Genomic DNA, 20,988 nt, shown 5'->3' on the forward strand with positions numbered 1-20,988 from the left:
ATGGAAGCAGAAGTCAACTCATTTAGCAAGGGATGAATAAACTTCTGATCCTCTCCCCCACCCCACCAGGGGGGAGTGAGCGAGCAGCCGTGGGCTGCTTAGTTGTTGGGTGGGTTTAAACCATGAGAACAGGCCAGGACAGCTGAGTACAGGGGATGAGGCCCACCAAGGATATAGCACCCTTCTAAACTTGGTTCCTCCCTAACCTGAAACGGAGCCAAGACCAATCAGTCCCCTGCACTAGAGTGCCTGTCCTGGTTTCAGCTGGGATAGAGTTAACCGTCTTCCTAGTAGCTGGTACAGCGCTATGTTTTGAGTTCAGTATGCGAAGAATGTTGATAACACTGATGTTTTCAGTTGTTGCTAAGTAGCGTTTAGACTATAGTCAAGGATTTTTCAGCTTCTCATGCCCAGCCAGGGCACAAGAAGTTGGCACAGGACACAGCCAGGGCACCTGACCCAAACTGGCCAACGGTGTATTCCATACCATGCGACGTCCCATCTAGTATAGGAACTGGGAAGTGGGGGCAGGGAATCGCCGCTCGGGGACTGGCGGGGTGTCGGTCGGTGGGTGCTGGGCAATTGCCCTGCGCATCATTTGTACATTCCAATCCTTTTATTACTACTGTTGTCATTTTATTAGTGTTATCATTATCATTATTAGTTTCTTCTTTTCTGTTCTAGTAAACCGTTCTTATCTCAACCCACGAGTTTTACTTCTTGTTCCCGATTTTCTCCCCCATCCCACTGGATGGGGGGGAGTGAGTGAGCGGCTGCGTGGTGCTTAGTTGCTGGCTGGGGTTAAACCACGACGGTGCCCCAGCCAAAAAATGACCACAGCAGAAGCGCTGGTGATACCGCTCAACCACCACAAGCATAGCCCAATGATTCAGCTCCATTCTGCTGGTACCGTGGCATCACACACCAGGAAACAGGCAGGCATTCAGGGCAGGGGAAAGCAGACTCTGACACCCCTTCGCACGCAGGATTGACCTGAAGAGGTGTGCGTCCCAAAGCGCCTCAGGCCCCACTGAAGGAGGCAGTGGCAGGGATGCAGCCAGCCACACCTCTGGTGGGGATCCGTCTGCATCCTTCCCCTCAGCTCCCCTCTGCTCTGGACTGCCTTGCAGCTCCTGATGACAAATCCCCTCCAGAACCAACAGGACCAAGCCGCCACTCACACGCTGCCCGACCCGGGCAGGAGGGGGTGCGGGGGGCACGCTGCAGCCATCGGGAGCACAAGGCATGGCTGTCGGGGGGGGGTGTGTGTGTCACGCAGGGCCTGGCCTGGTTTGGCGCGGGTCCTCTGCTGTGCAGGGCAGTGTGCCGAATGGGAAGCTCGACTGTTTGAGATGGTGAGCGCTTCCTTGCCCAAAATTGCTTCATCCTGGACCCTGATTCAAGCTGAAGTCTAGTGAAATCCAGAAATCCAGTGCTGCTTCAGTAGGTTGGTAATGGGCAGGTACTGCAGCTTCACTTCCTTCTTTCAGGTGTACTGCTAACTCCCCTGGCTGCGCTCCAGGTAAAAGTGCCAGTTTTACGTCAGGTTTTTATTATAGAACTACTCTCCCCATTCCCAACCCAGCACGTCTAAGAAGCTTGGCTGAAATTTTAGCATCGTTAACACCCCGTCAATGCTGTGTGAAACCCGCCTGTAGGCCAGCACTGGGGAAGTGTCCATCTGGAATCCATCCCTGGCATGGATCAAAGACACATGAGAGCCTGTCCCTGGACATTTGGGAGACTCTGCTGTGGGGAGAGGAGGCCTGCGGTAGTCCTAAGCATTTGAGACTTCTGATCAAGTGTCAGTAGCCCAGACACTCTGTCCACAAATTATGCTCCGGCTGGTGGAGGGGATGTAGAGGAGAACCCTGTTGCAAAGGGAGCTTGCTCATCTTTGACCAGAACGAGCCAGGTGAACCCTCACTGCTTTGCAAGATGAAACAAAGCTGAAGCTTCCAGCAAAGAGCAAGCACCAGCTGAAGAAGTCTGAACTCTTGCAGTTAATCTGAGCAGGAAGCAGAAGAGCAGGCATTCAGCAGCTGGCCGAACTAAGGACCAAATCAGTGCAGAGATGGGACAGGGAAAGAAGATCTTCATATACAAAAAGTCTGCTTTGTTCCTCTCATACTTCGTGTCAAGGAATCAGAGAAGGAATTGTAAAATCTCGGACGACTTTTTTCAGAGCCGTATGCTCTGCTTGACTGATAGAAAAAAAAGCAGGCCATAAATGTATTACATCAATAATACACATCTGCTGTGCATTCAGGGCCTACACGAAAGTGAATAGGCACACTTATCCAGCTGGGAACATAGCCGCTGTGCAGATTTTTCCTTATCGGCCTGGAACAAATTCTGAACATCTCCGAAGAGAGATGTGGGGTTTCCGCTGATCAGAGCAGCACAGAGGAAGGGAGTTTCTTTTGAGATAGTGCCTGATAGGTTCCCACACAGCAAGCTGGCTGAAGTTTAAATTACCTACTTCAGAGCAGTGAAGGACTGATATGCTTGAACTCTCTAAGGTTTGCATTACTCAGACACCTCCTCTGACTTCAAGACTTTGAAAATAAATCAGAAGGGGGCTGATTAATGCCAAGCTGACACCGTGCTCCCTCTAAAGGCTCAAGGATGCAGGCATGGCATCTTTGGTCCAAAAGAAGACCTTGCAGTTGTCTCTGCTGTGCCTGTCTCTCAACACATGGCCTCCTTTTCCCAGAAATTTTCACTCTGGCAGCACTTGGCCCTCAACACATATCAATTGATATATAGTGCTTGTCTGGCCACATTTGGACCCGTTCTGATTCTCTGCCCCTTTCTTCTCTCCCCTGCTTTCCAAATAGCCATCCACGACTGTTTACTTTGGCAACGCCTACAAAAAAAAATAGTCTCAATGAAAAGGAAAAATCCATTAGGAAGAGCCATCTGAGTGCTAAAAGGCCCCTAATCAGTGGAAAGTTTAAAGAGCACTGCTCTGAGAGAGGCTGCGGTGCCTTTCCAACACCTTCACAGCAATGTGTGAGGCTATGACATGTCAAAGTGAAGCCCCAAACGCAGGCACTGTGCCAAAAGAACTGGTTTCATTAGGGCTGAGGAGAGCGTTTATGTCCGGGTGGGTGGTGGGGAGGGAGTTGCTTATGTGGAAACAACTGCATCAGAGCAAATAACTGCAATCAAATTAATAAGATTTCCCCTAGCTGGTTACAGCACACAGCCTTGGCTATTCTTCTCAGTCAAAAGTGAAATGAGAGAAGTTTATCTACAGCTCAGAATTACACCTTGACCAAAGCGGGAACTTGAATTTTAAGAACCAATGCAGGTCAAAGTAAGGGGAACTTGAATTTTAAGAACCAATGCAGGTCAAAGTAAGGGGATCTCAGCAAAGCCAGCTGGGGCAGAAAGGCAGTGCTAGGAAGAGGATCTAGTGCTGTCGAGAAAGAAAGGCCTTCCAAATTGTTGTCTTCCTTGATGTCTGAAACAATAAATTCAGCCAACAGCTGGAGAAAGCAGGGAATATAGTTTAAGATAAAATGCAGCTGCCCAAGAAACACCTCTCAGCTACTGATCCCAAAGTGAGAAATGACTGTCCACTTAAGCTATATGAGGTATGTAATGCTCCCGTGTCTGGGTAGACTAGTTGCTTTGGGTTGCAGGACCCTCTGTATTTCAGACCACCATTATCTAACATGTCACAAGTCCACCAAATTACAGATTTCAAAGCATCACACAGAAGTCAATGAACTGCTCCTTTCAGGTCCCCTATGAAGAAGAAAGATGCATGTTTTTCTTATAGGGAGGGATCAAAATATTTGTAATGAATCTGCTGCTCTATCAACTGTTTTTTTAAAGCTTGATAGAAACAGTCAGAATTAGGTTTAGTCCATTCTCCTTCATCTTCTACACTTTTTAATCCAGCATGTAAGGAAACTCAGTCACAATTTAGCCTCTAAAAAGTCTATGCCATAAAAGTCTGTGTACATTGCAGTCCAAAGCTGAACTTACAGATCAGGAAAATCTACTCCAGCTAATTGTATACTGCCAGCTCAGCCTTTTGCGTGCCCTGTACAACCCTGTCTTCAACTCCGGGTAATCGTGTTGTATCTACAGCCTAAATCACTGCCATGACGTCTTTCAGAATCTGTGCTATCTAGCTGAAGATAGCTCAGTGCATGTACGTAATATCCAAACATGGACAATAATACAGACCAGCCCTTATTCGCATGCCGTAGCAAGCGCAGCAGTTTCAAATTGCTGCAGGAGGAATATACTCTTGGAAGGTGCTTTGATTATTGAAACCAAAACCTTTAATTTTCCACAGAAGAGAAGAAGGACTGGGTGAAGGGCTTGGACTGTGGTACAGTGTACTTTTACAGTAAATGTGATCTCTTCTGCTGCTCAGGATGAAGAATAGGTAATCAAATTTGTCTACTTGAGGCAGAGGCAAAATGGAGACACTAAAGAGAAGGATGTTTTGGTACGCCACTTCGAGGTATTCTTTATCTTTCACATAAGACACATAGACACCCCCCCCCCCCCACTCCACACAAAATTCTAAGGCATACCTAAAAAAGTGACAATAATTTAAATTATGTTGGGCTACATTTAAAGCCATATGAGAGGTAGAAGTCCCATTATGTAAGAGGCTTCTGAAGGGGAACAAACTTGCTTCCTCCTCGGATCTATTTGGAAATTTTCAATGAAGGAAACTTAGAAGTCCCATATTGTTTTGGGATATTCAAAATGTCTTAGCATCAACTTTTAAGAATTTTGCATTTATACAGAAAAACAAAAAGGTATTTCTGGTGCTTTTAGAAGTCTTCCCATAACTCCAATTTTATTACAGAATAAAACTCTAGTGAAACATCCTAAACTGAGAAAGCCATGCAATTTCAGAGAAGTACCAATCACACTATGAAAATTTAATCACCAAACCCTAGATGAGATCCATACAGCCAGGAAGGACTGAAGTACAAAGACTGCAGCATAACCTGAACTTCCCTTCTAGCAATTAGAAAATAAACTGATATGGAAGAATAAAAACAGCTGTGCCTGGAACCTTCTGTCATCTATAACAGACAGCTGTAGAAAGACCCATTACCCTCAAATGGGCAGAAGCAGCAGGTAGAGATGAAATGTCTTTGAATTAAGTGATTACACTTTTTGGAATAGCCTCCCTCCAAACAACACAATCTGGAGATATCCAGCATGCCTGCTGGAGCAGAAACAACACGCAGTCTGGGCTTTCCCAAGAACGACTGTACTGTTGGCAATGTGTAGATATGTACACACAGATAGTAAAACATCCCTATCTGGGCAAGGCTCAGCCCACTTCAGTTATCTTCTTGTTCGAGGACTTGATTCATTCAGTATTTTCACCTGTCTCTGCTGTCAGCCAATCCTAAATTACCATCTGTCCCTCTTGCTGACCAATCCCACTCAGCCTTTCAGGTATACATAGATAGATATGCACACAGCTGCTCCCCTCCTATAGCTCTCTAAGCCTTATATGAGGCCTTTGTGTTTAGGTTGTGGGTTCTTTGTTGTTTTGGTTTTTTTAAAAAAGCTGTTTGGGGGTTTCTGAAGCAGTCCCTGTGTAAGGATCTGTTGCTAATCCCTGGAGTTAGTTTCTAGCTACAGCAGCATGCAAGGTAAGAATAATTCTCTTGTGCTGATAAACTTTTCATGTATGTGTTGGTATTTTTTTCTGCTGTTCTACATGGTGATTTGGTTTGGGAGTTGTTGTTGTTTTATTATTACTATTTGAAAGGACACATGCCAGACAAAAGTGGAGCAGGCTTGCTTTCTCACAGGGAGCTGTATAAGGGTTGTAGAACTATACCTGGTTGCTAATAGTTGGTTGTTTCCTGGTTAAGGGACTGGTTTGGTTTGGATCACCACTGTCTGCTTCTAGGCCTAAGGCTCTTTTTCTGATGTAAAACCACATGTCTGAAGGGCAAGCCCTAAGTTCATGTGGGCTTATAGAAACAGTCTTTGCTCCTGAATCTGTGGAAGTAAACAGTTCCTGTGCCCTCCATGCTGTTTTGCCTAGGAAGGTATTATTAAAAGTACTTGTGAATCTTGTGGGTTGATAAATAGAGTAGTCTTGGAAACCTCTCCCTGAATTCTGAGGGAGGAATTGAGAATAAAACCTAAGCTAGAGCACTGTGCTACCCTATGCTAAGTAATCTGATTTGCTGACTGGTCTTTTTGTCTAGATCCCTGCCTAAGAGGCATCTTGCATATCCTTGGCACACTCTGTTCTTGCTGGGTATTCTCTCGATGAATCCTCATATTTTCTGTTTAGCTGCCGTAAATACACTTCAAGGACAGCCAGCAAGAACTTCAGTGGGTCGGTGGTCGCAGAAGCAGCCCTTCGACTCAAAGGGATCCTTCATTGCGCATGATCGGATGTAGGCAATACTAAGATAATCAGTTGCGATCATTTTTATGTATATGTGTACTAATCTGATTAATATGCAATTACTTATTCTATATAACCTGTTTGTGCTATAGCTGTGGTATGGACGCTATGTGGAACGATCCCCCGTGCATCCAGAGCTGCAATAAAGAATGCCTGCTTTCTAAAACTCCAAAATGAGACTTAGAGAGTTTCTTTGACCGGCTTTTCAGTATCACTATAGAATAAGTAATTGCATATTAATCGAATTAGTATACATATACATAAAAATGATCGCAACTGATTATCTTAGTACTGGCTACATCCGATCATGCGCAATGAAGGATCCCTTTGAGTCGAAGGGCTGCTTCTGCGACCACTGACCCATTGAAGTTCTTGCTGGCTGTCCTTGAAGTCTTTATTCTTGTCCTTGTTCTTTGATCTTGAAGCTTAATGCAGTTTCAATCACATGTGGTCAGTTTCAGCATTGTTCTCATCTAGTGTACAGGAACATCTTGTCATAAGAGCAAAGGACTGCAAAACTTATGAAGATCTACTAGTTAATCACTTTGTTACCGAAAAACTCGGAATAAAGAACTTATCAACACCAATGTAGTGTAGATAAGCAGACACTTCTTTATTAACAGCTGGGTGCGCGGGCGAGTCCTCTCATGAACCACGCACACCTGAACACCAAAATCACACACCTTGTATTAAACTTACTCATACATAGTCATTAGATTTCTGAGAAATGTTATGCATATTCATTAGATTTCTGGGAAGTTCTTAGCATATGTAAATGTCCTTTACACAGGTGCAGTGAAGGTCTCTGGTGGTCTTCAGAAGCCCTCTGGTGGTCTTCCATAGTCTTCCTCACTTTGTCCAATAGTTGACCTTTCATGTGATTCTGCGCAGTACGATTTTCGCCATCATGTATTAGATTTACATAAAGTACATTCAATGTTAATTCTTGAATTTAATATTTCTAGTGATTGGCCCTCAGTCACACCACCTTATCAATATTCTTATACTAAAACAATCATTGGTTAATCTCACTTAAGTCTACTGATTGGAATTCTCGTTAATTAGATCGAAGTAAATCCTTACCAAAGCTTCTGTGGTTAACTGATTTCAGACAATACTCGAATTCTTATAGTTACACATAATACATTTTCTTAAGTTCCTAAGTTCCTATTAATTTGAAATTCTGACATCTGTTATCTAAGTTCTAAATGTTCCTACTAGATGATTTTAACCAATTCCTCCGGCCTTGGTACAGGGCCATACAGGGGATTTCACAGCAGCTGTTAGTTGTTGGTTAAATATATAGAATGCAATATATAATTTTGCTAAAATATTTCTTATAGTTCCATATTCCTATGAAAATTAATTCTAACTAATAACAAATCAGTAACAACCTGACTACACTTTGGTAATTATCTCCCCAGTTACCCTTTGTCTCGTTTCAACCATAATGTTAATGCATGATCATTTATCAAATCTCACTTAGTCATCTAGCAGCAAACCAGTTTTCATAGAAGGTACAAAATGTTAAAACCATAAAAGTTTGAACAAACCACATGAAATGTATGGACATATGCTATCAAGTTCAGTTATACACATTCAATTTCCAAAGTTCTTCCCCAAAACTATTACCAGGAGTCGCTTATCTCGCACAGTTTCTATCAGGTTGAAGTTCCCCTGCTTCGAATTAAAGGTCCAGTGTTATTTTCCTCTACAGCACATGCCCAAGGCGGAGGGGGGGTGGGGGTAACTCTTTTGGTCGTGAATTGAGTCGGTGGTCTGATCTGCTCGTGCTGCCTTTACCTTTCCTCCGGTTATCCAAGATTTTTGCTGACTTCGTGCCTATTAGCAATTTTTCAACTTCTCGGTGCCTCCTGGGGTAGGATGTTCCCTTCTTCTCAGCCTTTTCGTTCTCCTTCAGGGGCCCAGTCGTTAGCAAGGCATGCCTTGTACAGACAAAGGATCTCTTATTTCACAAGACCTCTTCTTAAGTAAATCCCTCCTTCAGTCCATGGCTTCTCTCTCCAGTCCATCCTCTTTCGTTACTCCCTTGGAATCCAGTGGGATGAAGGCTTGCTGGGCCTCTGCTGAGAGAAGCCTCTTGACTGAGGTAAGCACCGTTGCAGCCCTTCGCTGCTCTTCTCGGGATCTGCTCCCTCCCTGTTTCGGGTTTTTTGGGTTTGTGTGTGGCGCGGGAGGGGCCGCAGGGCCGGCTCCTGGGAGAAGCTGCTCGAAGCTGCCCCGGCTGGGAGCCGGACCCGCCTCTGGCCCAGGCCGAGCCCCTCAGCGACGGCGGGAGCGCCTCTGGGAGAAGAGATTTCAGAAGGGGAACGAACGCCCCGTGAGGGAGTCGGGGGAGCGGGATGTGAGAGGAACCCCTCTGCGGATCCCGAGGTCAGGGAAGGAGGAGGGGATGCCCCCGCAGCCCGCGGGGAGGCAGCAGGCTGTCCCCCCCAGCCCGTGGAGGGGAGCGGATGTCCCCCAAAATGGCGGCGGCTCCCGCGCTGGAGCAGTCTGTGACGGAAGGACTGCACCCTGCCTGTGGAAGGGACCCGCGCTGGAGGAGTCTGTGAGGAACTGCAGCCCGCGGGAAGGGCCCACGCTGGAGAAGTTGGGGAAGGGCTGTCTCCCGCGGGAGGGACGGACCCCACGGCGGAGCAGGGGCCGAGCGCGGAGTCCTCCTCCCCCTGAGGAGGAAGGAGCGGCAGAGACAAGGGGTGAGGAGCCGACCCCAGCCCCCGTCCCCGTCCCCTGTTCCCCTGCGCCGCCGGGGGGAGGAGGTGGAGAGAACGGGGAGTGGAGTTGAGGCGGGAAGGCGGGAGGGCTCCCCGGGGGGAAGCTGTTCTCAGGCTGGGTTTTGCTTCCTCATAGCCTTGTTGTGATTTGATGGGTAGCAGGTGACATTGGTTTGGTTTCTTCCCCAGGTTGAGCCTGTCTTGTGACCGTGTCCGCAAGTGGGGAGTGATCCCTCCCTGTCCTTAACTTTGATGAACTTGATTTGAATTAAATTTGATTTGAAGTCAGGTATTCTGTTCTTCAGGGGTGGGGAGGAGATCTGACTGAAGGGTGCTAATTGGACTTTGTCAGTGGAGCTAGACTTACAGATGAGGATGGGTTCTCTGAATGACATGCAAGAGGCGCCTGGTGACTCTTGGAAATAAATGTAAAAAGACCATCCATAGAAATATTTTGGCATTTGAATGTCTGCTGGGAAAAGTTGCAATTTCAGCAGAAAAGAAGTATGTTTTTTTGATGCGAGTCCTTCAGTGATATCTCAAATCTGTAATTTAAGCACTAAGAAACTCAACGATTAATATTGTATTGATTTGGTACTTTGTTTTTTGGTTAGTTCTTTGGCTTCAAATACAGCCACGCCAATACACGCTAAGCTATAAGTTAATGTGGAGAGGAGGGTTTTTACTGAGATGTGAAAACTCCCTGTTCTGTAACCAAATCTTTTTATGGGAAGCATTGTGGTCTTGGACTTGGAATGAGCTGCAAGTTAGTGCTTATTTCCACTTGGAGCTTTGTTTTGGGTTTTCAGGCTTAATCCCAAACTGGTGGTGATGCAAAGGTAAAAAGTTCAGAGAGCATCTTTGTTTTGCAGACTGCTGAGAGGCTGGACAGTAGGCCTGTGAATGTATTTTGCTGACTGTCTGGTTTTGCAGGGTCTAAATGACAGAACTGCTTGTGGAACACCATTATCGGTGGGCTGACCGGCAACCTCGAGGAAAGGCCAAAGCCGACCATCATCGGTGACCCTAGACCTCCTGAAGAAAGCTTAGCGGATGAACTGCCAGCAGTGGACAGTCCTGAGGCATTGGTGAAAACATCTTTCAGGTCTGGCGGATATGAGCTTACTTTGTTTGTCCTTGAGAGGATATGTTTTTAAGATTAAGTCTGCAGTGTGGGTTTGGTGGGAGAAATCAGTCCCGAAGGGTTCCGCAATGCTGCGTATCTGTACTGAACAACGGTGAAAAAAGAGGTCCATAAATAATACTGGCTGGACTTGTCCTTTACTTCTCCGACCTCATTAGCCTTCCTAAAAGATGAAGAACTAGACAGATATAAAGTCTGTACCTAGTCAAAATGGTCAGGAAAGACAGCTCCTTCTAGGAAGATGTCTTTGAAGGTTGGCACTGTTTCTTCTGAAAGTGGTTTAGTGATGAAGACTTGCACTTTAGGTCAGATGATGTGCTTTATTGATGCGAGGGAGAGCTAACCCTTTTCCTGTTGATGTGATGTCTTGAGAACTGTCTAGCATTAATTTATTTTGCCAAGGAGAAGGATTCTGGCCAGGGGCTTGCAAGCAAGCAGTCGCTGCTGTTGTAAAGTGTGTGGTAGACCTATTGCTGGGTTTTCCTACCTCTTATTTAATCATGTGGACGTACAGTTGTCCGATGTTTCTTGGAGGCATGTTTTCTGAAAATGATTTTCTCAAAGTGAGGTAAACTGGAGAAGCCGAGTGATCTTTGACCAAAATGTGAAAATCGGCGTGCCCAGCAAAAGCGGAGTGAGTGGCAGAATTTATTTTTTCCAAGTGTTTTTCGAGCCTTTTTGTGGTCGTTGTTGAAAACCTATGCTCTTCTTTTCTTTTATCGTAAACATATGTGTGTGCAAGCATGAAATGGTTTTTGCTTTGGATAAATTTCTCATGACTACAGTGATTTTGATTATACCTCAGTCTGTCAAACTTATTTCAGTCTTGGTATAATTGTCATTTTGAAGGCACTGAAGTTCAAGTCATTGTATTAGGTGGTAATTTCAGCTACCTTGTTTATACTGCTTGACATTTAAAAACACGTTACCGCAAAGTGAGTTTGTCAGTCTATATAAATGAATCCTGTAATTCCATGGGGCATTTTCATCCTTTAATATTCCCATTGAAATGATTCAGGACAAGTGTTTCAGAACCTTTTATGGTTTTATGGTGAGCCGTGGTATTGAATGGCTTTTAAACGCTTTGTGTCTCTGGTATTTCAAATGTGTAATTTCAAGAGATCTAACTCTTTTTCAGCTTTCACTTCTCATACCAGATTCTGGGTATCTGCAGTCCTTAGGTTGCCGTTGTCACGATAATTTCAACCTTTTTATATGCCAAGATAATGTCAGAGCGTTTCAAGTGGCATGATTTGATCATGTGAGTAGGGGTGACTCTTGGAAGAAGTGAGCTTGTACATAGCATGAAGTGTTGGAAAATGTAATTAAGCAAAATAGTTTTGCTCATGCAGTTTAAATGGCTTTATAAACATTACCGAACCTTTGTATTTCACCAGTAGAGCAATTACTGTACTGTGTGGCATTTTTGGAGGCTTTTATAGATGGGAATCCAAACAAATTGTTGTTACAAAGTAGATTTTAATTGTCTAGTTTCATAAAGAAAGGAAGCCCCGTGCGCGCTTGAGCTGTGCAGGGGAGTGGAAGAGAAGAGGGTACATTGCAATTACTGTCTAAAGACACGAGAAAATAAAAACACTGTGGTGTTTTTACTGAGTTTGGGATCTTGTTGATATTATGGTGCAAACTGGGGCTTAGGAGGCAGTAGCATCTTTTGTATGATGGGCTGCGTGTTTGATTCATCAAGGTCTTCTGTGGGTGGTGATCTTCAAGTGGTTCCGTGACAGAGTTTGCCTGGTGTGTCTGAGGGTAAGTGATTGCCTGGCAGGCATGGGCTTTCCTTGTTTCTTGTTTAGTAGACACTAGTGGAAGATCTTGCTACCCTGTTGCCTTTTGGGGACTGAAATGTGCTTTCCAAGTTGTCCAGTTCAGCATGTCTTAATTGGGAATCTGGTGGCTGCATCTCAGGGGGTGCGTGGGGCCACGTTGGGCTTGCACGAACTGGTTTTACAGAGAGAAAAACCAGGCCTTGCTTTCGAACGTGAGTGCTACGAACTGTAAAATGCAGCGACTCCCTTACTAGTTGTGATTCACTGCTGTTGGAGCAGTGTATGGCGAAACTATCCCTTCCATGCACAGCTAGAGAGAGAATGCCTCTCCAGTGTCAAATGAGTGACGCTTGCTTGTGATTGCATGTCTTTTGATGTGAATACATACAAGCAGCATGAAATCCCAGCTGCCACCTCTTGTATTAGATCTTGTTTTCTACTGTGCGGTACTTACTGTTCTGTAGCTTGGAAAATTAGGAGGAGATCTATGTTTGATTTTGTTCCGCTTCCAGATATGAGCCTGAAACGCATTTAAACATGGAAGGAGGAATGTGACTATTTCACTCATTTCAGTTGTACTTTTCCTGTGGTAATAATCCATCTTTAAGATGTAAAGCAAAACCCAAATGAAACCAACCCCCTCTCTATACCCCACATAAGTCTAGTGCGTGATCCCTCCCTAATGAAAAAGTGTTCCGATGGGTCTTGATTGTCTTATACAATTATTTTACTATCTTTTTTCTGAAGATACCAAGAACCAGCACCAGATTGGTCTAAACAAGGCTGATTACCTTTCTAAAGAGAGAGTTGAAAGAGTTTGTAGTATCATCTTGTTTGGAATATTGCAGTGAGCGAGCAGTTGTAAGTAATTTTGTGTCTTGACTAGTTCTGCTACTCCAGTGCTTAAAATGTAGATTTAAAATCCATTCTCACTGGCATTTAGTCTATTTGCCTAGTAAAGGCAGGGGAGGCCCCAACTTGAATTACATTTGAAAATACAGTGGGATATGGAGAATGGTGGATTATCCCCTTTTGACAAGGGAAAAAAGTATCATGAGACACATAGAAGTGATGAGCTTCTTGGCCCACACTTTATGCAACAAACCCGATATATCGGCTGTCTTTCTTTGCACCAAGATGCAAGTTCACAATTACAGGGGCTGTGATCCCTTTCTTTTTGAATAGCTGTGCGTGGATCAGCATCCATGTACGTACAATCGTTGGCAGTGGCTGTGGACTGATGCCAGTGTGGAATATTAGGTGGTGGGCGTACGGCCTTGGCAGGGCTGCGTGATCTGGCTGTTGGCTGGAGATGTCAGCGGTTGCTGACACTGAAGCCTGTAACTCAGAAGCTCTCTTCCCGGATCTGCTTTTTGATCTGCTTGGTCCCTGTAAAGAGTAGTGGTGCTATTGGTCTTGGTAAGAATTAACAGTGGTAATTACTGAGCTCTTTGGGAGACTGTGTAGTAACTTTACAGCCTGCTTTAGCTTCTGTGTGCTGCTGCCTGGCAGCGCTACCCAAGCAGGCATTTTGATAATGCTGGGCTGGCACCCAGCAGAGGGAGCAGAGAAATGAGGGACAGTTTGGGTGCTGTTCTGCCAATACCACCTAGAAGTTTGTGGAAGTGCTTTATATTGGAGGACAGGAGAGAAACTGCTGCGTTTGTTCCCAGACTGCTGCCTGGAGTGAAGCAATTCACCAGGGTGGCACTGTTCCAGCTGAAAACTCGATGTGTCCAAGACGTCATCATTTCTGCTAGAGTTGATTGGTTTTGATGTACGGGAGAGACGGGCTGTTCTTTTGAGTCCGAAGACCTGGGACACTGGATTGGGGTATATGACTGTGGTGGTGCTTATGGGATGTAATGGCTGTGCTGGATCTTGTGGCAGGAGAGATCCCATGGTACAAGGTGTCGGTGACATCCAGGGAGGAGTGGAGATGCTCGTCTGAGACAAAATGTTCAGTGCAACCTGCCATCCTGGTCCAGGGCCTGTGTGACAGCTGAAGTTGGTCTGGAATCATGGAGTAGTCCAGCTGGCTCCATCTAGCACGTGGGGGCTTGGGGCAGCAGTGATTCCAAAGTGATCAGCCAGGGTAGCAGGCAGCTGAACAGTCAGCAGGTGAGGCAAAGACCCTCTGTCCTGTACCAGACAAGCCTTATGGGATACCTATGTAGCTATACTGAACTAGGAAGTGATGTATATCCTCTGTTACTGAGGCCATATGTCCTGGGAACCAGCAAGGCAGATTGAGTTCCTTCAAGGTCAGAGTGTTTTTAAGCTCAAGGCTTGCATGGGTTCTTAATTGCTGTCACCTTTCAAAATACTTTTAGCTTGAGACTGGTAACACCCCTGCTTACCTTACTAGCTGCTTTTCCTGTGTCAGCTGCAAAGTTTCTTTATCTTTCCAAGGATGGTTTGCTTTGCTTTCCTTATCTGGTTCTGTTCTGCTTTGGGAGTCTTAAATCACCCTGGCAGCTAATCTTCCTGTATTTCGGGTTTGGTTGTGAGTGACGTAAACTGTTGCTCGTGCCAGCGACTGGCCATTTGATCGACAGGAAAGAGAGGATCCTGCAGCGCTCCAAATGCGAAAACTTCAGTCACAGCAGCACGTGCTGGGAGTCAGCCCACGAGGCTCAATCATGTGGGTCAAGGTGGCTTCAGTGGGAATAAGGGGTATGAGCCAGCCTTCCCCCTACCTTGCCTGAGTCCTAGCAAGAGCGCATCTCTAGTGACCTGGTGGAGAGGGACCTACAGGACTCCTTGAGCACCTCTCACGTTTTGACACTCTCTGGGCAGCACCGAAGCTTGGCTGTAGCTACCTAAGGTAGTATGTGAGGTCTGAAAATCAGAGAGGGAGGTGATGCTATGCGGGAGAGCTGTGAGCATGACCGCAGAAGAACCACAGAGTTGAGGGCTAGTCGTGGGGTAGAATAAAGCCCGCCTTCCCTGCCAGGTCTCAGTATTTGTTTATTGCCTTTTTCATTTGGATTTTCTTCTTGTTTTTTTAAAGAACACACAAAAATGAGAGATGAATCTCACTTGCCCTAACTTGGTAAAAAAAAAAAAAAGACATTTTCTCATTGTTTTTTGTACCCATCTACTGCAGATTCAGGTCTCGCTAAACATTAAAATGTAAGCAGTCTCTCTGAAAACCACCCTTCTCAACATCTTTTTCAATCCAGACTTGTTATAAGGCACTTCACTTGCATTAAACTTAAATTCATCGGTGTTGTATTCAAACCTGTTGCTTCTTCCTGTTATTTATTGGTAGTCCTTATGACGAATAAGAAGGGAAAAGTGTTCTGTTCATTAAGGAAATGGCTCCCATATCGTTTGTCTGTCTTGTCTCTTCTTTTAATTGTGCCTCCCTTCTAGGTGCATGTCATGCTTTGTGAGAGCTGTGCACTATTTTCTTGGTAGATTGAGACTTATGAGTCAGAGGGGGAATGATCAGAGGAGAAAGATTTATCCCAGTTACTGTTCAAAGGCTGCATTCTCTCTCTCTTTGGGTATATGCACAGGGGTGCAGGAGGAAGGTGTTTTTTCAGGCAGTTGAAAGAGAAATGGACTTCTGTGTCTTTTGGGTTGGGGGTTTTTTTTGGTGTCCCAGTCTTCTTGTTCTTCATAGGATAGATGTATTATTGATGGCAAGCAAAGCCAGAGATTCTGTCCCTGTAAATATCAGACACATGAAAAGACCCAAGTTGAGAAATTCAGACGGACTGTGGGTGTCCTAACAGAGCTGTGCCTCGGAAAGGCAGGGAAGAAATCCACTTCCAAAATGGGAATGAGAGTTTGAGCTGAAGCTCCATGGCTAAACAAAGTCCTGGTAGTAAAGAAGTCCTGCTTTGAGGACTGCCCCATGCCTCTCCTTGACCACCCTTCTCCGCCTGACGTATGTCACGTGAATCTGGTACCATAATAAACTCTGAGCATTTGTTTTGCAGTTGTGCAAGGCTTCCAGGTCTGTCTTTGTAAGCATGCAGATCACCCCCAGTCCTTGACATGGACTACGGTACCCCCACCACACACAGAGGACAAACATATTTTTAGATCCAGATGGTGGTATACCTCTGTAGGGTTCGGCGTTCGGAAGATCTCGCGATGTCACGGAAAGTTAGAGGGTTAGTCGCAGCCTTATGACGTATCTGTAATCCCGCCTACCCTTGTTAGTATAAAAGGAATTGACTGCGCAATAAAAGGCGGAAGTTGGCGCTCACACTGTGTGTGTTATCTGTCTCTTTCCCTGGTCTGGGGGTGATCAGTGATCTAATCGTGGCACCTTGATATGTGGCAAATGCTACATACCTCTCCAACCACGTGAGTCTCAAATATCCGTGCGGCACTCCTGTGGGTATACAAGGCTGTTCTGGGTCTGTGCTTAGTTGCTTGGCTTACCGAAGTTGCTAGCCCAGTCTTCCTTCCTTTTCAGAAGAAACTGTATATGATCAGGGAGTTACATATAGGAGAAGACACTAATTTAAGGATAGCCTTTATTCTGATAAGGAAGTATTTAAGAATGCACTATTTAGTTGTCTCCACCATGAGCGATTAAAAGCCTCTACATACTCATATCAAACTGGGATGCCTTGCAATTCCTGTTGACATAATTTTTAGCTTGGTTTCCTAAGGAAAACTGGCTATCCTTTTCCAACGGAAATTGCTGTATATCTCTCAGTCAGCCTTCCCGTTAAGTTCTTAAGCATAGCTGAACTTGATCAGTAGCTTAACAGAATGGTAGACATCTCAAAGGTATTGTTGTGGTTTAACCCCAGCCAGCAACTAAGCACCACGCAGCCGCTCACTCACTCCCTGCCCCCCCATCCAGTGGGATGGGGGAGAAAATTGGGAAAAGAAGTAAAACTCGTAGGTTGAGATAAGAATGGTTTACTAGAACAGAAAGGAAGAGACTAATAATGATAATACTAATAAAATGACAACAGCAATAATAAAAGGATTGGAATGTACAAATGATGCACAGTGCAATCGCTCACCACCCGCCGATCGACACCCAGCTAGTCCCTGAGCAGCGATTTCCCTCCCCAGTTCCTATACTAGATGGGACGTCGCATGGTGTGGAATAGCCTGTTGGCCAGTTTGGGTCAGGTGCCCTGGCTGTGTCCTGTGCCAACTTCTTGTGCCCCTCCAGCTTTCTCGCTGGCTGGGCATGAGAAGCTGAAAAATCCTTGACTTTAGTCTAAATGCTACTTAGGAACAACTGCAAACATCAGTGTTATCAAGGTTCTTTGCATACTGAACTCAAAACCTAGCACTGTACCAGCTACTAGGAAGACAGTTAACTCTATCCCAGCTGAAACCAGGACGGGCATTTAGTTCGTCTCTGCTTTGTGAAAACTGATGGTAGGATAAGAAAGGGTCCTGGTGAAGGAATGGATAGGAGAGAGAGAAGCTGACTTCCCAGAGTTGCTGTCTGGCTGAGCAGTGCTAACATCCTCTCTATGTAATCAGCACATCTGTAGCTGTGAACGAGGCGCCATATGTGACCACGCAAGCAGGCAGGGCGCTATTTGGAGGAAAAGCCCAAGGAGAGCAGAGCAGCAGGAGAGACAGCAGATCAGAGAATGTGTTGCTGTGGGGAAGGTAGGAAAGATGTAAAGCACAAGTGCCTAAGAAACCCGTCACAGCTTGTGCTGCAGCTTTGAGTACTCGAAGTGCTGCTAATGAAAGGTACTCTTGTCACTACTGTTACGCTATAAATCGTGTGTAATCACCCTGGTGGAGTGGACCACATATCTTATTCGGGTTAATTCTATGCCATGACCCCCTGGCCTCTTGGCATGTGGTGACACCCAGCGTGGTCTTTCTGTGCACATGCAGAGGTCGAGGGTTTCCTGCTGTGAACTGAGTGTCCTGGCGTGTCACCTAATGGGGAGGAGCAGCTGGGTTTTCAGGCAGAATAGCACTGGAAAGGGGCTGGTGGCCACCTGGCCTATTCCTCCAGCCTGCAGCTTGCCCTTGAAGGGCACTTGGGAGGAGGGGAATGCGGGCTCTGGAAGAGATTTATTGTCCTGGCAGTCTGTGCGTGTCCTGTGGTCCATAAGTTGCTCATCCTGTTATTGAATTAAGGCTGTCATGGTGTATCTTTGATTCCCAATGAGAAAATGGGATAGTGGCTTTCTTAGTCTTGGCAGTCGGAGAGAGTGTGATGAGCTGAGCTAAGTGTCTTTGATGAATTGCTGAAGCTTTGAGTTCTTTAATTTGCATAAGCAAGAAACCTTAAGAAGGCACTCCAAAGGAAATTCCTATACAGTTTCATCTGCTTTTAAATGGCTGGCTGATGGCAATGAAGTTACGTGGTACGTTGTACTGTGATGCTTTCCTAAAGGATGTGGTAAAACATTCTCCAGATCCAATCCAATCAAGGACAGATTTGGTTTGGTTTTGAGACCACAAAACCTGCAAGTAAGAGTTCAGGAATATTTTGAAGGGAATAACAACAATAGCAATCATGCAATGACCCAAAATAATCTTAAGGCTGATGGATAAGAGCTTAATCTTTGCTAACGTCCTGCGTTTCTTCTTTGTGTGAAGAGCTTTGAAGGAGGAGGAAAAAGGGATACTTAGCTCCAGTTAATTGAGTATGACAATCAGATCTGGAGAGAAAACTGTGTTCCGTCTTGGGAAAACACTAGCCATTTATGGCTTGAAAGATCAATTTGAGATTTGTTTTTCTGATGAAACCCAAGAGAGAATCTATGCTAAACCTTTCCCTGGGACACATTGGAAGTCCCCATAGCTGTTGCAGGTGTCATGCATCCAATGGATTGAATTGTTGGTTCCCCCAGGAATGCTATGACTACCAGCTATGGGTTGCTTGGAGTCCCCTGTTTGCACCCCCTGCTCTGTGTATCTCTCTTTTGACCCTGTGCTTTCTGATGAAGGTTTTGTCTGGTTTGCCTCCCCATGCAGAATGATTTTTGGTAACTGCTGTATTTTGCTGGAGATTCTTTTGCCAGAAATTCTAAAGCCCAGCCTAGCAGTGCCTTTGCAGATAGATAGCAAGGTGTAGGTAAGCTGCCGTGAAGTGTCAACACCCCTTACCCACCTAACTTGCTAATGGCTGTTCTTTATCTGGTTTTTGCCTGTTAGGCTGCCAACTGGCAACTTCTAGAAACTCTTTTATGTAATAGAAAGGTCTGATTTGGAAATTATCACACTATCCGTCTGAGTACTCGGCACATGCTGATGTCAGAGCCGCTGTGCCTGTAGTTTGCGGATTGGGACATTTATTTGTAGTTGTAATAATTTTTGGATCTGAATCTCCTGAAGTGTTTACAGCAAGACTGCTAAAGCTATCATGTGTTAGCTGGTTTCCACGTGAACTTTATAAATGGATCTAAACTTTATAAATTGACTCCGGTTGTTTTGAAACCAGGCCTGTAGTTTAAATTTGCTGTCAGTGCAGCACCAGTCCTCTGGCAAGGAGCAATCTTGTATCTTGTTTTGGTGGAAAGGCCTTTATTCTGAGGTGTGGCAATTGACCCAGGAATGTGGGCTTTGGGTCCCCATTTGTGCCCAGGGCTTCCTTCTGTTATGTATGTAGCTTTGATCTGTCTCTTCTTTCATGTGAGCTCTTGCAGTTCCTTGTCAGAGCAACTTTTCTCTCAGCTCAGCTGAGAAAGGGCTAGACCTGAAGTTGTGTTTCTTTTAAATGAGAGCTACTGAAGAGCATTTCTTGTCAAAAGGAAAGCTCTCAGAAGCTTCTTTTGCTTCCTCTTAAATGATGTGCGCAAGCAGCATTTAGATCAGTGTGAGCATCTGTAGTTGGAGTTTCTAAGAAGGTGGTAACATTTCTCTTTGCAGTACTTGGAACCTCAAGACTGATTTTTGTCATGTAATTGTCACCAGTAGTATCTGCTCCTGAATCAAAAAGATGCTTGTTATCCTACCGGCTGCTTGTAGCAGTTACAATTAAGTCTGCCCTAATTCCAAACAGTATTACTCAAATAAAGTAATACTCAGATTCATTCTGAAGATGTTGAGAAAGTTGGATTCCTCTTCTGGCACTGTACCTCCTTGTGAGAGTTTCTTTGCTTCCTAAAGAGTTTTAAAGTTGCTTCTAATGTGATTACCTGCAATGTCTGAAGTACTTGAGTAAAAGAATGAGAGAGTGTAGTAGTGTAAATGGGGTGGGCCAAAACTGGTGTAAATTGGCATAAAACTCAGTTGACTTCTGTGGAGTTATACTGATTTACTGCAGGTGAGTGTGTGGCTTGGTATTTCAAAGCAGTGCTTGTGCACTGAAAGGTGCCTCTTTGTGGATTAATGTTAGAAATCTGCTAAACTTGGCAGAGTGTTTTTGCTGAATCATGAGCGATGCTGTTGAATGATGTGTTAGTCAAAGTGGCCTGGGCTAGATACAGCAAATTCCCGTCTGCGGAATGCCCACTGGCTTTCACAAAAACTCCGTGAAGCTTGCAGACTTGGAATCAGTATGGCCTTTAACTGTTGACCTTTTTTCTCCACTGCTTTAATGCTGATTCTAATGTAGCCAAGGCACTTTCTGAGCACCTGAGGATGGTGTTGGCAAGCCATGAGCTGACATGTAGGTTTTCTTTGTGTTGCTTGGGCTTTGCGTGTTTGCTCATTGCATTAGTTCTCAGAAAAAAAAATGTGCTTAGTGCTTTTCTGCTTTATAATTCATTATGTAATATAAATAATTGTGTTCTCCTGATACATCAGCTCTTCTGCTAGCAAAGGTGTCTTAATTTCTTACAAAACCTGCTGGTTGGTATCAACAGAATACAGGCTCCTTAGTTTTGTGCTGCAGCAGAATATCAGCCGTATTGCTCTCTTTTTTCCAAACTCATTTCATTTTTTTCTGAATTGAGGTTAAACTCAGATTTGTCATCTTCTATATGTCATTCTTTTTGAAGCAGT

General features: G+C 44.9%; 1 protein-coding gene across 1 annotated transcript in view; it reads left to right on the plus strand.

Annotated features, from left to right (window-relative positions):
* Nucleotides 1-830: 830 nt before the first annotated feature.
* LOC138683102 (uncharacterized) overlaps nucleotides 831-20,988 on the plus strand; it is a 62,791-nt gene continuing 42,633 nt past the window's right edge. Inside the window, exon 1 of the mRNA XM_069774624.1 lies at nucleotides 831-906. Coding sequence (XP_069630725.1) covers nucleotides 831-906 — 76 coding nt within the window. The remainder of the gene's footprint in view (nucleotides 907-20,988) is intronic.

Source organism: Haliaeetus albicilla, chromosome 31 (assembly GCF_947461875.1).
Source record: "Haliaeetus albicilla chromosome 31, bHalAlb1.1, whole genome shotgun sequence".
Classification (NCBI taxonomy): Eukaryota; Metazoa; Chordata; class Aves; order Accipitriformes; family Accipitridae; genus Haliaeetus; species Haliaeetus albicilla.